General features: G+C 47.0%; 1 protein-coding gene across 2 annotated transcripts in view; it reads right to left on the reverse strand.

The window, feature by feature from the left end:
• Positions 1 to 15,838, reverse strand: part of ALDH2 (aldehyde dehydrogenase 2 family member) — a 33,091-nt gene that overhangs the window by 4,287 nt on the left and 12,966 nt on the right. The window contains exons 4-12 of one of the 2 annotated variants that reach the window (XM_081253198.1): positions 14,620 to 14,699; positions 12,362 to 12,473; positions 11,725 to 11,853; positions 11,180 to 11,293; positions 8,929 to 9,031; positions 8,139 to 8,323; positions 5,597 to 5,761; positions 3,582 to 3,739; positions 1,801 to 1,915 (exon numbers count right to left, since the gene is read on the reverse strand). In XM_081253198.1, the coding sequence (XP_081109324.1) occupies positions 1,801 to 1,915; positions 3,582 to 3,739; positions 5,597 to 5,761; positions 8,139 to 8,323; positions 8,929 to 9,031; positions 11,180 to 11,293; positions 11,725 to 11,853; positions 12,362 to 12,473; positions 14,620 to 14,699 (1,161 nt within the window). Of the gene's footprint in view, positions 1 to 1,722; positions 1,916 to 3,581; positions 3,740 to 5,596; positions 5,762 to 8,138; positions 8,324 to 8,928; positions 9,032 to 11,179; positions 11,294 to 11,724; positions 11,854 to 12,361; positions 12,474 to 14,619; positions 14,700 to 15,838 lie in introns of those variants that run through there. The other variant, XM_081253197.1, reaches the window with a different exon arrangement.

The raw sequence follows: 15,838 nt of genomic DNA on the forward strand, positions 1-15,838 counted from the left end.
ATCCATATGTTCCTCCACAAGTATCAGAGCCAGGAAAAGATAATGTGCTCAAGCTCACAGGTGTCTCAGTGTGTTAGGGGGAAGGTTCCAGACTCAGATGGGTATGGGGTGGAATCCCATCTTTCCCCACTACTGGGCAAGTGCTTCACCTCTGTGTGACTCATCCCCTCATCTGTAAAATGGGATAACAGCAGTATCTCCTTCATGGGGTTGTTGTGAGCATTAAATGATATAACATACATAAGACAGTCTAGCACAGATTCTGGCACAAAGTAAACTTTCAGTAAAAATAAAAAGAAATTTTCTCATCAGTCCCCCTTGCAAACTTGACTTCTGAGACCTTTAGCATGCAACGGTCATTTTTGTTAGTGAAAGATAACACTAACAAAAATCCCTATTTTTTTTAAACCCCTATTTTTGTTAGTGTTATCATTCAAGTTCCTAAAGCTCAAAATACAGGACTTTTTTTTTTTTTTTTTTTTTTTTAACAGGACTCTTTATCATGAGCACCAAGCACAGTGGATACTGGGCTGAATCAGCTTTGCCCCCTTCACCCACATCCTCTAACCCTCCTAAGCCATCAAGTCCTGTCATTTCTTCAAAAGCCTTCTCGAGTTCTCCCCAACATCTCATTTCCTGAGGGCTCCAGCATTCGCAGCTTACAGTTGGATTCCTCCACAAATCACCTCAACTCAAGCCTTTCCTTTTCAGGCTCTTCCACTGCCCTCCAGTCAATCCTTAAATACTGCAGTTCCTTGGGGCTCAGTCCTAGGCCTCCCTCCTCCCTCACTCCATACCTAAGTAATCTCCTTCGTAACTATTGTTTTGATGAAGAGTTATAGGCTCATGACATCTCAATGTCAATATCAAATCTGGGTCTCACCTCTTGTATATAATAGAAACATTTCAATAAACAAGTAAACATGTTTACTTTATTCCAGTGATCTTCTTGAGAACTTACATTGTATCTTATTAGAGTTTCATACTATATAGTATATACTGAATGAAGACCGCTGTTTACTCTGTTCCCCCTTTTTCATCCTGCTCCCATCGCCGCCCCCCACCCCCAGGCTGGTTTGCTTGCCCTGTGCCCATTTCTCTTTTCTTAAAATATCATTTGTGAGTATGTGTCCTGGTTAAATTATAATTAGTATTCATTGTAGACAGAAAATCATTTTTACTTTAGTATCTTTCTTTCCTGTCATTTTTCATATTGATAAAGATATCTGAGTATCTGTATATGAGCAAATACTGTTTTAAAGTTGGGCGTATACTGCATATATCACTTTGTATCCTGCTTTTTTACTTTAAAGGATAAGCATTTTTTATACCAAATATCCTACAAAAATACTTTAACAGCTACTTAATATTCCATAATTTATTGGGCATTTAGGTTACATCTGATTTTTCCCTGTTGGAGAATGCTGTGATGGCTATTTATGGAAATAAAGCTTTCTTTCTATTTCTGATTAGTTCTTCAGGATTGCAGATGCAAAGGATATGCCCCTTGATATCTAATGCCTCGTAGCTTGATTCTTATTAGAAGTTTTTCCTCGCTGCTTCAGCCCACTGGGATCTTTGCCTCCTCTCAGGTTTTAAAGAACTCAGTGTATAACAAAGCCCAGCAAAGGACTGTGTAGGCATAGTGGTGGTCAAGTTCCTACTTATTCCTCATGAGACACAGCAGAGACTGGGTCTTTACCCTCTTTGGTAGCTTCCATGGCTTAAAACAAGAAACTAGCAGTCAATACTGATGGACCCCAGCATGAGGGAGAGGGTTGAGAAGGTGCCCATACTCACAGTTTTCACTTCAGTGTATGCCTGCAGCCCATACTCTCCCAGCTCCCGGCCGCTCCCAGACAGCTTGTAGCCACCAAACGGTGACTGGGCCCCAAACACATCATAGCAGTTGACCCTATAATTTAAGATGAGATTTCAGAAGTAATTCTTGGGGTGGAGGATAAGTATCATACCCCTCGGACCTCCTGTATTGTTCTAAAATTTTATTGAGAAAAATGGATGGGTAAAACCCTACTAATAGCTAGCTATATAGAAGTCAAAAGCAGGCCGCCTGAAATAAAGCCGTAAGTCATCTCATCCCTCATGATGTGGGCACACATGGATGTCAATAACAGGGTGCAGCACATGCTAGCTTTCCATTTTAATGAATCATTTTTGCTAATTGGGTATTAAGCTTTTGGGGGCAATTTTTTTAAATTATTAAACTTTAACTGAATTTAAAACTCACCACTTTAAAGGTGCTTTATAGTATATTCAGTGCTTTATAATATATTCACAATGTTGTGCAACCATTACCTCTATATAATTCCAGAACATTTATCACCCCAGAAAGAAACCCTATACCCAGTAAGCAGTTACTCCCCATTTCCCCCCTCCTCCAGCCTCTGGCAGCCCCTAATCTACTTTCTCTCTCTATGGATTTGCCTATTCTGGACATGTCATATAATGGAATCATATAATATGTGACCTTCTGTATCTGGCTTATCTCATTTAGTATTAGGTTTTCCATGTTATAGCAGGTTATCAGTACTTCATTCCTTTTTATGGCTGAATATTCCATTGCACAGATAAACCACATTTTGTGTATCCATTCATCAGTTGATGGACATTTAGGTTGTTTCCACCTTTTGACTACTGTGAATAATCTGTGAACATTCGGATACACTTTTTTGTGTGGATGTATGTTTTTTTTCTCTTGGGTATGTACCCAGGAGTGGAATTGCTGGGTCCTATGATAATTCTATGTTTAACTTATTGAGAACTGCCAGACTTTTCTAGTGGCTGCAACATTTTACATTCCCACCAGCAACGTGTAAGGGTTCCAGTTTCTCCACATCCTAACCAACACCTAGTATTTTCTGTTTTTTAAATGACAGCCATCGGGGCTTCCCTGGTGGCGCAGTGGTTAAGAATCCGCCTGCCAGTGCAGGAGACACAGCTTCAAGCCCTGATCCAGGAAGATCCCACATGCCACAGAGCAACTAAGCCCGTGCGCCACAACTGCTGAGCCTGAGCTCTAGAGCCCGCGAGCCACAACTACTGAAGCCCCCATGCCTAGAGCCCGTGCTTCACAACAAGAGAAGCCACCGCAATCAGAAGCCCGCGCACCACAACAAAGAGTAGCCCCCACTCGCCGCAACCGGAGAAAAGCCCACGTGCAGCAACGAAGACCCAACACAGCCAAAAATAAAATAATTTTTTTTAATTAAAAATAAATAAATTACAGCCATCCTAGTGGGTGTGCCATAGGTGCTAAGCTTTTAAGACCAGTGTTTACATAGATGTGGGCCCTCAGCTCTGGTCTCCTGCTCTTGTTACAGCTTGGTAAGGAACCCCAGCCATCCATCTGCTTGCCCAAGAACAGCTGCACGGGCATATGCACTGGAGGGAAGTTTAATCTGGAGGAGAGGGGGAAGGACATCCCTATCTGCTATACCACACCCTGACCCAGGAGGACATAAGCCTGGCACCCCAATTCTGGGATGTGAGTAGTGGATTCCAAAAGACCCTGGCTTGGGGATCTCTACCTGGGTTGCGTGAGGCTGCTGGGAGGCACTTACCACACGGTGCCAGCCTGGAGGGCTTGGGACAGATAATTGGCCTTGTCCAAGTCCTTTGTGAAGACAGCTGCAGCCAGCCCATACTTGGAATTGTTGGCTCTCTCAACGACTTCCTCTATGGTCTTGAACTTCAGAATCTGCATCACTGGCCCAAAGATCTGGGGTTGGAGAGCACAATGGGTGGGTGGGGCAGACACGGAACCACCTGTTACCCAGCTTTCCACAGCGCTGAGCATATGATTCCAGGTGTGGTAACAAGCCCCCAGACACACCCTAACAGTTCCAGAGGGAGAAGACAGCTCCCACACTCACTGGAATACAAAGGGAAGGAAGCTAAGGGGACTGGTTACCTTCTGTGTGCCACGGACCTTACATACCTTATCTTATTTCTAAACAGTCCTGTGAGGTTGGGGCTTGCACTGACAGGTCACATGGAGATTTAGTTTCAAAGAATTTCAGTCAGTCATTCAGCAAGGCACACACTAGATGCTGAAGAAAAAGCTATGAAAAAAATAGGGTCTCTGATCTCAAGATGTTCTGATCTCAAGATGTTCTGAGTTTATCTTATACTTTCCCTGCCCTATTTCTGAGCCATTTCTTCAAGGCATCCTGGTTCCTTTTAGTTGGCTTTAGTGGGCTTTAGAAACCAAAACGTGGGAGCTAGGTGTGCTTGTTGCAGTTGGGGTGTGGCTGCTCTCAGCCCTATCAGGGGAGAGACCCCGGGGAACAGATCCTGATGAAATCAAGTGACTGGCATGTGACCGTGACAAGTGGTGGGAGCCCAGAGGAGCTACCTGGCCTGAGTGGTGGGAGGCAGGGGATCAGGGAAGGCCTCGAGAGGTGACAGTCAAGCTGTGACACCACACAAGCAGAAACTGGCCGAACCAGAGTGAGGGTGAGGAGCAGGGAGGAGGGAAATGGAGTTCCAGACACCGGCACACGCAGCACCCATTCTTACAACATCCCACTCTCCACTAAAGGAGCTAGGACTTCTTGAAGAAATGACTGATGCTAGGACGGGGTGGAGAGTGTCAAGACGGAGGTGCGAGAAGACTGCCAGGAGCCCATCATGGTTGGAGCGAGGACTGCGAGACGGGGCACCTTGCACTTTGGGCACTAGCAAGGCAAAGGCAGCCCCTGCCCTTCTAGAAAATGGATATTTTCCATTTCCATCAAGATTTAAAAAAAAAAAATAGCATCAAAGTAGTCATGATGGGAAAAGAGGCAGAACTCTGTTGTACTCTCTTACCCTGATTTTGCATTTTAATATTATTTTATTTTGAATTATCCATGAAAGGGGGTGGCAGTATAATGCTTTCCCTGCATAGGGCTGCTAGAGGGCTTCATCCTGCTGGGGGAAGTGGAGTGAGTCTGAATCCACAAGGGCAGAGTACACATGTCGGATACCCCTGGATCTCCAGTGTCTGTAGAGCACCTTGCACATAGTAGGAATTCAAAAATTATTTGTGGGAAGGGATATGGGGATATATGTATACGTATAGCTGATTCACTTTGTTATAAAGCAGAAACTAACACACCATTGTAAAGCAATTATACTCCAATAAAGATGTTAAAAAAAAAAATTGTGACATGAACGAATGAATGAGATGGAGCTGCTGCCCTACATTCGTAATCAGTGCCAAGGGGGAGAGAAGATCAAGGGACTCTCGCCATGTGGGGAAGTCAGCCCTTTGATCTAGTCCAGTGTCTGCTTACATGAAGGCCATGAGAAGGGCCGGGAAGAGTCATTCCTTAACTCACAGCTCGCAGGAACCAGAACACAAAGGACCTGTAGGCTCTGCTGGGGAATTCAGACGTTCTCCCCAACCACTGGCAGCCATAAGAGGCTGAAGAGGAGAGGCGCAAGATCAGAAGTGAATTGCAAATCATTTGTCTTATGCATAGAGCCAGGATTTGGCCCAAGGCCAGCGGATGGGTCCTGGGTCAAGATGCTGGACTCAACTGTCTGCTTCTCCTCCTAGGAACATTCCCTCGAGCGCTGGACCCATACTAACCTCCTCCTTTGCGATGGTCATGCCATCCTGCACGTCTCCAAACACGGTGGGCTGGATGAAGTAGCCACGGTCAGCAGCCGCCCCTCCACCACACAGCAGCTTTGCCCCCTCCTCCTTCCCAGATTTGATGTAGCCAAGGATCTTCTTAAACTGAGTTTCATCCACCTGAGGGAGAAGGAGCCCAGAGTTACAGAGATGCTACAGCCATACCTCTCCCAGCTTCAGGCTTAGAACCACACAGGCAAGAAGCCAACTGGGAAATGGGCCAGATCATGCATAAGCAAGGCCAAAAACATAAGAATAGATTCCATCAAACTCATTAGCCCTCAAAGAAATGAATATCAAAATGAATATCAAGCCTACTGTTTTTGTTTTTCAAGTATGAGATTACTAAAAATTTTAAATAGTAAGAAAATACATTGATGCCAAGGGTATGTTGCATACTCTGTAATATTCATACATTATTAGAAGGACCGATACAACATTATAGGTCAATTACACCTCTATTTAAAAAAAAAAGAGAAAGGACTGTAAGCTGGTACAGCTCTTTGGGCAAATGGCTTATTAATATCAGACAAAAAATTAGATTTCATAGCCTCTGACCCAGCTATTTATCTTCTAGGAATTTATTCTACATGTGACAAAGGGACCTGAACAAGGATAGTCACTGGGGAACATCTTACAGAAGCAAAAAGTGGAAACAATCCCAAGTATGCATCAGTAGAGGAGCTGGTTAATATGGCACACCCATATATTGGCATCATTAACAACAGACCTGTCCACTGACAGACACAGAACGACAGCCTAAGATTTTCTGGAAAGAGGGGGGAAGCTTGTAGGATGATATATACTATATGACCCTACTTTTGCTAAAACAAACATGCCAAAATGTAACTCTGTGTGTATGTGGTTACCTATGAGGGATGGACATGAAGGGGACACGGGGATCTTATTTTTTACTTTAAACTCTTTCTTATGAAGTTTTTAATACAAATTTGTATTACCTTAATAATTATATAGCCACAAACCACAAAGAAAAATGAGAGAAAAAAAGACGCTGGGATTCACAGCAGCACTATTCACAATAGCTAAAAAGTAGAAACAACCCAAGGGTCTATCAACAGATGAATGGATAAAGAAAATGTGGCCTGTGCATTCAGTAGCATATTATTCAGCCATGAAAAGTAATGAGCCATCAAGTCACAAAAAGACATAGAGGAAACTTAAATGTACACTTCTAAGTAAAGGAAGGCAATCTGGGGGAAAAAGAAAGAAAAGAGGAAGAAGCCTAATCTGAAAAGGCTACAGACTATATGATTCCAACTATATGACATTCTGGAAAAGACAAAACTATAGAGACAGTAAAAAGATCAGTGGTTGCAAGGGTTGGGGTGGGAGGAATGAACTGGTGGAGCACAGGAGATCTTTAGGACACTGAAACTATTCTGTGTGATACCGTAATCATGGGTACATGTCTTGATTCATTTGTCAAAACCCACAGAATGTACAACACCAGGAGTGAACTCTAATGTAAACTACAGGCTTCATTTAATTATAATATATCAATATCGGCTCATCAAATTATAACAAATGTATCACACCAATGCAAGATATTAATAATAGGAGAAACTAGGGGATGGGGAGGTTAGGGGATATATGGGAACTCTGTACTTTCTGCTCATTTTTCTAAAAGAATAGAATCTATTAATTAAAAAAAAAAAGGCTGCCTTGGCCAGCACTGGAGCCTGGGGAGTAGACACAAGGAACGCAGACGTCCCCAGGACAATGAAGCCTGCAGAGAGGCCCCCGTTGGCCCCAGAAGTGGGCTCAGGGCCACGTGCAAGGGATTTGTGGGAGGAAGCATCCCTGACCCAGTGGATTCCTCATCCCTGGGAGGAGGAGGCTGGAGGAGGCCAGCACAGGGCCCTGTGGAGAGTGAGCCCAAGACAGGCTGGGTCTAAGGCCAATGCTGGAAAAAGGATCAGGATGTGGTGGGGTGAGGCACTGTGTTTCCTTCTGTTATAATTGACTATATTTTTATTAGTTAAAATGAATACATGCTCATTGTAAAAAAAAAAAAATTTTTTTTTAAATTTTAAATCAAACAGCTCAGAAGAGTATAAAGTGAAATGAAGTCCCTCTGCTACAACGGCCCTCCGCCCTCCTCCCAGACGTGACTGCGATTAACAACAGGTATGTTTGTGTCTTTCTGGTAGATGCATTTATATGGATGGCCAAGGTCCAGGAAACATGCATTCCCTTTCTCACAGCCATTCCTCATATTTATTATGTGTATGTAATTTACAAAGGGCTTTCCATGATTAATTTCCACTTCACGGCCACTCTGTGAGTTAAGAAGGGCAGGCTTTATGGATGAGAGAAGGGTGGCTCAGAGAGAGATGTGGCTTCCCAAGGGCACACAGCTGGTACCTGGCAGAGCTGAGACTTGAAGCCAGGCCTGCCGGATTTAGAGTCCAAGGCCCTTTCCACTTCTCCATGGTGGCTCTGGACACTGAGACCTGCGTGCAACCACCGGGCTTACCTGCGGCCCCTGCTCAGTCTGGCTGTCAAAGGGGTTCCCGACCACACGAGACCTGGCCCGGGCAACACTCCGCTCCACAAACTTGGCGTAAATGTCCTCCTGCACAAAGGTCCGGGAGCCTGCACAGCAGCACTGGCCCTGGTTGAAGAACAGGGCGAAGTGGGCCTGCTCCACAGCCCAGTCCACTGCGGAGGCAGAAGGCAACCATGAGAAGAGGATAAGGAGGAGCCTGGCCCCAGTGGCTGCTACCCTTAACCCGTTAACACTACCAGCAGCGTTCGTGCCTGCTGGGTGCCAGACTCTGTGTGGGAACAAGGCAGGGCCGATTGCTCCCTTCTCTGAGTGTGGAGACCAAGTGGCAGATAAGACACGAAGGAGAGTGGTCATCACCCACTGTGGTAATGGAGCCAAGGGCAGCTGGAGGACCAAAGCAGCTGGCCTATGGCCATCAGGGAAGACTCCCTCAAGGAGGACGAATCTGGGAGCACCTCAGCAGGACCAGGAAGAAGGATGTGATGGAGGAAAAGTAGTCTAATCTGAAAGCATGCTGCATGCTTGTGCAAGTGAGTAGCCCAGCCTGGCTGGATTACAGGGAGCAGAGAGGAGAAAGACTGGGGGAGAGGCCACATTGTGTAGGCCAGAGGGCCATGCTGAGGAGTGTTACTTTCATCCTGAGGCCCTGGGGGCAGAAACCAATACCGAGGGATGCTGAGGATTGCGGAACTGAGTGGGACCACGGAATACAGAGCTAGCGGCAGGTTGATATCAGACCTCCCCCCTGAAAACTTACTGTCAGCATCTGACATAATGATATTGGGACTCTTTCCTCCTAGCTCCAGGGTCACTCTCTTGAGGTTACTGTTCCCCGCAGCAGTCTGGATTAGGTGGCCAACCTATAGGGAAGCAGGAACAGAGACAAACTCAGCGGAGGAAAACAAAACCAAATGTTCTCAGACACACAGAACAGAAGCCCCCACAACCTGAGGGAGCAGCTGGACTACAAGAGACCTGGAGAATTTCACCAAATCTGGCCATTCACTTACCATCACTGGGCCATCCTCTGAGCTCCTAGGATGACAATGACAGTAACGACATGAGCAGGGTCATTGCTGTGTGGCTTCTACACACTCAGCACCACCTACATACCAGACACTGTGCTAAGTGTTTTGTGTGCATTAAGTTCAACCCTCACAACAACCTCAGAGGTAGGGCCGACTCTTTCCCTTGATATAGAAATGTGGGAGCTATAGCTCAGAGTGGTCAAGTCACTTGCCCGAAGTCACACAGTAAATGTGGAATCAGAATTCACATTTGGGCAAACTGCATCCAGCACCAGTTCAGACCTGCTATCCTGCCTCATTCTCACAGTGTTTTAAATGGTATCTCCTAGCACAGGGCAAGGATGGGGTGCTTCTCACCTCCATATTCCAAGAGCCTGGCACAAAGACACCCCTGTGCTTATCTGTTGAATGAACACACATACTGCAGTCAAGAAACCATCCCGTCTGACTTCCCTGGTGGTGCAGTGGTTAAGAATCTGTCTGCCAGTGCAGGGGACAAGGGGACGAGCCCTGGTCCAGGAAGATCCCACACGCCGCGGAGCAACTAAGCCCATGTGCCACAACTACTGAAGCCCGCGCCTAGAGCCCGTGCTCCACAACAAGAGAAGCCACGGGAATAAGAAGCCCGCACACTGCAACGAAGAGTAGCCCCCGCTCGCTGCAACTAGAGAAAGCCCGTGCACAGCAACAAAGACCCAACACAGCCAAAAATAAATTAATTAATTTAAAAAAGAAAAAAGAAAGAAACCATCCCATCTGCAAGATTCTCAACATCCCCTTGAGGCACTAATTTAGGTGGTGACTAAGCCAAGAAAGAGCCTGGACTATGTCATCTAGGCCACAGCTCTGCCCTCCCGCAACCGCCATCTCTGCGTACAGACTGAATGTCTGAAGGTGTCTTTACCTCGGGGATCATTTTAAAGATCACCTTTATTACACTATTCAGCATGCCTTCTCTAAAGTCATGCAATGAAGCCTTCCAAGAATTCAAGGATAGGAAAAAGGAATTTTGTCCCTGCTTTCAAGGTGATTATGTCTAAGGAATCCCCAGGCATCTCATATGTCTTTGTCTCTCCGGGGCCTGGCACAGAGCAGCACTCACTCATTCATTCATTCATTCATTCACTCACTGAGCACTTACTCTGGGCTAGACTTTCGCTGAATACATCATAAGCTTTATCTCACTCAGGCCAACCCCGGGAGGTGGGCACAGTTATTATCCCTATTTTACAGGTGGGGAAAAGGAGGCTTCAGGAGGCTGACTTGCCTAAGGTCGCATAGCTAAGTAAGTGCTGCCTGAAACAGTTAGTTTAACTCCAAAGCACATTATCTTCCCCACTACACCACACCCACTGTCTGTACTGCATAGATACTGCCATCCTCATTTTAAACACAATGAATGGAGCCCCCAAAGACACTCAGTGAATTGCCTCATGTCATAATGACAAGGCTGGGATTTGAACTCATGTCTCCCTAAAGCCCACTCTCTTTAATCGCCAGGGCAGTGCCAGTCAAAGAGTCTGACACAGCCGAGGTGCTTTGACCTTGGGCAGGCAGTCAGCTCTGGGCTTTATAAAGTCTAGACAGTCCTGGCCTCTTTATCCCACATGGGATGCCAGGCCACCCCCCTACAGCAGCTGGAGTGTCAACCAATCCACAAAGGGCTCCACCCTGATGGTCCCTGCTGGCACACATGGGGCCCCTCACTTGAGCTACTCAAAGGCAGTCCCGGGGCAGACCCTCATGCAGTACCCAGAGGCTAATCTTATTTTACTTTATTTTAGCTGCGCTGGACGGCTTGCGGGATCTTAGTTCCCCAGCCAGGGGCTGAACCTGGGCCACAGCGGTGAAAGCGCCGAGTCCTAACCACTGGACCGCCAGGAAAGTCCCCCAGAGGCTAGTCTTGAACGCATCATCCTTTGAGGACTGGGGGTGTTTGAGCCAAACATACCACAAGCTTGAAGTCCTAGGATGCCTTACCTCAGTGGAGCCTGTGAAGGCCACTTTGTCCACATCCTCATGGGAGGCAATGGCGGCCCCAGCCGTGGGGCCAAATCCAGGTATGATATTGACCACGCCAGGAGGAAAGCCGGCCTGTAGGCAAACACCAGGGACACTGGGAGTCGTTCTCCCGCTCCAAAGGGTTTGGACAGAGGAACACACATCCCCTCCCAGAAGCTGAGGCAGTCTGCCCAGCACACAGGTGAGCAGTCTTACCAGGTACTGCTCAGGAATTCCAAATGGTGCAAGGAGCCTGTTTTGTGGGATTCCCTGTGCCCTTTGCCCCTGCCCCCATGGCACTCACTTAGAATGGTTTTCATTCTTCGGAGGGGTCTTGCAATGAAACCCAATGTAGAAGAGACGTGGTGCGGGTCACTTCCGCTGCAGTGTGATGAGCAGGGATGAGGGGGGTTCACTCCCTTCTCTACAAATACCCGTCCCACTACGGGGCCCCTCATCAGCACTCCTATAGAGCAAGCCTCTACAAAGGCATATAGAGGTCATGATGGACGCAAGCCACGCACCTCCTTAATCAAGTTGGCCACATAGAGGGCAGTGAGTGGAGTCTGCTCAGCCACCTTCATCACAACCACGTTTCCAGTCGCCAAGGCTGGGCCCAGTTTCCATGCTTGCATCAAGAGCGGGAAGTTCCACTGCAATCAACGACAGCCACTCCTGAAGTCTCAGCCGAGAGCTGCACTGGCAGCAGAAAGTGGCAGCCAGAGAGCAGAAGCAACACCAGGTTCTCTGAACCTCTCGTGCTCCCCTCACAACTCGACTGTAGATTTAAGACAGAGGAACCAGGCAGGTGGTGGATGATGATATTAGTGACTCGCATCCCTGCTGTTCCGTACTAGGCACCACGCCACACCACTGCATTCAGTCCTCCCTGCGGCCCTAAGACAGCCATACTATCACTTCCACTTCTCCGGTAAGGAAACCAAGTCCTCGGGGGGTAAGTGACTTGCCCAAGGTCACAGAGCTCACCCGTGCCAGTGCTGGTTGGCTTTGTTAAAGACCACGTTCTCAACCACTGCCCAAGCCGCCTTCCAACATCACCCCACAGACCCTCCCACCTTGGCAATGAACCGGCCCAAGATCGCTGCCTCTCACAGCACTCCTGATAAACCTTCATTTGTTTAGTATGAGTCTAACACTCACCGGGATGACCTGCCCGCACACTCCCACAGGTTCATGGCGGGTGTAGCTGAAGTAGTCCCCATCGATGGGAATGGTTTTTCCGTGGTACTTATCAGCCCAGCCTGCATAGTAACTTAAAAAAACAAAAAAAAATCCAAACTCAACCAATGACTGTCAGGGACCCCCGTAAACTCTGGCAGAAAGAGAAGACTCAAACTGGTCCAACTGGGTCTTTCTGATAATTGCCCTGGCTCTGGGCTTATTCCCAGAAAGACTTAACTAACTGCTAGGGTCACAATAATTCATTCTCGGTAACTAACCTCTAAGCCTCAGAATCACCTGGGGTGCTCATAAAAAACACCAAATTCCAGGTACCCACTTCTGACCTACTCAACTGACTCTCTGGGGCTGATGCCCAGGAATCAGTATTTTTAATAAACATTCAGATTTATTAAACTGTGACTGTCGCACCAGCCCAGCACCACAGATTAGCATCTGAGAACCATGGATCGACTCTAGTGGGAAAGTGCAAACCCATCTAACAGCTGGCACTTGCTGTGTGCAGAGCATCGTGCTAAGACTGAGTGAACAGTGACCAGAAACAAATCAATGACTGGGTCCCAACCCTGTAAAGCTTACCATCCAGACACACAGGGACACAAATGGCAAAAACACAGCAAATTAGAGCTGGGGGGAAAAGAAGAGCCATGTGTTTATAGTATGTGATTTTCGGGGAAGTAGGAAGAATGAAAGATGGGGGAGAGATGCAACATGCAGTGTAAAAGAGAGATTTCTGAAATGAATGTGTCTGCTGAGGTTAGCCTGAGACCAGACTTGACCTGGGTGTGAACATAGGTTTGTGACGCCAGGGAGGAAAATAGCCACGGAGCTGCCAATCTGTACAAATTAAGGCATCGCTGCTCCCTTCTTCCCAGGTCTGTATTACGTGTGTTTGCATGCCTCCGAACAGGTATTTAATGGGCACAGAGGCATTCTGCTAAAACTCAGGAAGGCCTGGGGCTCTGCCTGCTGTTCACCAGGCTGCTCCCTCTGGGGCATCCTTGCAGAGCATTCTCAATCTTGGCACTGCTGCCATTTGGGGCTGGAAAATTCTTTGCTGTGGGGGGGCTGTCCTGTGCACTGCAGGATTTTTAAAGCATCCCTGGCATCTATGCACTAGATGCCAGTAGCACCCCTCCCTCCCAGTTGTGACAACCAAAAATGTCTGCAGACATTAGCCACTGTCCCCTGGGAGACGCAACTGCCCTGGTTGAGAAACCCTGTTATGGGGGATAACTACAGTTTTGTTGTCCAACACATACTTTTCTGGCACTGCTTCTTCCCCTCCACCTCTGTCCACATGGTCACGGAGGAACAGCCATTATTTGAACAATGATCTGTCCACCTGAACCACATCTGGTCAGACTCAAGGCCAGACAATCAGGGCCCCCCTTCCGGGAATTTGGCACGAGGACTAAGGGACTGCAGCTTAGTCTGGCTGGAATCACTCATACAGCAGCCAGCCCAGGTGTGAGCATCTGGGTTCCAACATGCAGACTGGCCCCAGGAGAGGCCAGTGTCGTTGAGAGAAGAAGGAAGCAAGTAGGCAGCAGTTAGACTGAATGGCCTTCTGGATTTCAGACCCCTCACTCTCCACAGTTGCCCAAGTTAGGCTGAGTGAGTTCCTGTTACCTATGACCCAAGGGCTCTGAAAAAACTCTTATTCCTCATCTTGTATTTCTTAGTTATTAAAATGTTTATGATTAAACTAAACCCAAAGCTAGCAAGAGGAAGCAAATAATGAAGATCAGAGCAGAGATAGGTGAAATGAAAAACAGAAAAACAACAGAGAGAATCAACAAATCCACAAGCTGGTTCTTTGAAAACATTCACTAAATTGACAAACCTTTAGCCAGACTAAGGAAAAAAGGGAGAAGCACAAATAACTAAAATCAGAAATGGAAGTGGGGACATTATAAAAACGAGATAAAAATGATTATAAGAGAATACTATGTGCAACTGTAGTCAACAAATTAGATAACCTGGAAGAAATGGACAAATTCCAACTAACATATAAATTACCAAAACTGAAAGAGAAAACGTGTATGACTCAATTACAGTTTTGGTATTGAGGGATGATTCCCATGAGTTGGAGTCTAACTAGAACACATTTCTCCAACTCCTGTGATCCTTTTACATTATTCTGTTTCCACCCCTCCAGCAACACTCCCTCCCCTCTGGCACGGCCAGAACAAAGAACAGGAAGACTGAGCCCATACCGGAGACATTTGAGAACCATGTCCAAATCCACCAGGTAGGAAATGACATAGGGCTTGCCATTGTCCAGGGTCTCCAAGGCCTGAGAAAAGAGAACAAGATCAACACGGACAGGCGGGCACAGGAATGAATCAGCAAATCGGGTGACGAACAGCATTGAGACTCAGCATGGTCTGAGAAGGGCTGGTGGCCCCTTTGTGCTGAATTTTGAGGCACTTCTGGGCCTCTTCAATGGCAGGGTGCAAGAGGAGGGGGATGGGAGGAAGGATGCACCAACTTCTCATTCAATCATTTCACTACCATATTTTTTTCAAGCTTCTACTCTATGGCGGATCCAGGTGCTAGGAATACAGAGGCGATCATGGAGCTTATAGAACAAAAAGTCTTTGTAAAGCAATTATACTCCAATAAAGATATTTTTTAAAAAAAAAAAAGAGCAAAAAGCCAGCAAATAATGACATGAATTAGTCACAAGTGTTAAAGAGTGTTAGAAAGTGCCCAACCCAGTTGGAGAAACTCCAGCCTGAGAAGCACCCTTTAGGCTAAAACCTGAAGGATATGTAGGAGGAACGAGGCAAAGGGGAAGGTATGAATGGTGACAAAGGGAAGAGTACCCTGGGCAGAGGAAACAGCATGTGCAAAGGCCCAAAGCTTGGCAGTGAAGAAGTTGGGGGAAAGCTGGTGAGTTGAGCTGTGTGTGTAAGGGCCAAAGTTGGGAGATAGAGCCAGATCAGGGAAGGCCTAGTACATCATGTTGAGGGAACAGGGCTTTATCCTAAGGGCACAGAATGCGATGGAAGGCTTAAGAGCAGAGTGCCATGGTATAATTTGCCTTCTAGAAGCTTCCCTCTGGCTGCTAGGTGCAGTATGGACTGGGGGAGGAGAGGGTATTGCCTCCTGGTTTCTTCTGCCTCTTGCAGACAGGGGGGAGGCCCACCACACAGAGAGGGTCTGGGAGAGGTGTCCATCCCTCTGGGGGGTCTCTCTCCAGGAAGGCTTCCCCATCATAGCCCCCTCCCCACCCGAGTCTCCTCCTTTCTTAGCCAAACCCACTGCATCAAAGGAAACACTAAGAGGCTTCCCAGGTTGGTACAGGAGGGTACCCCAAAGGTGTCCAGCCTACGCCATTCTGGCCAGTTACTTGTCAGCAAGGCAGCCTTTTCCTGGCTCTCCGTGGGATGTCCATTCGCCATGTGGGATGAGAGGGGAGGGGTCGGAGCA

This window comes from Mesoplodon bidens (genome assembly GCF_964165515.1).
Source record: "Mesoplodon bidens genome assembly, chromosome: 13".
Taxonomy (NCBI): domain Eukaryota; kingdom Metazoa; phylum Chordata; class Mammalia; order Artiodactyla; family Ziphiidae; genus Mesoplodon; species Mesoplodon bidens.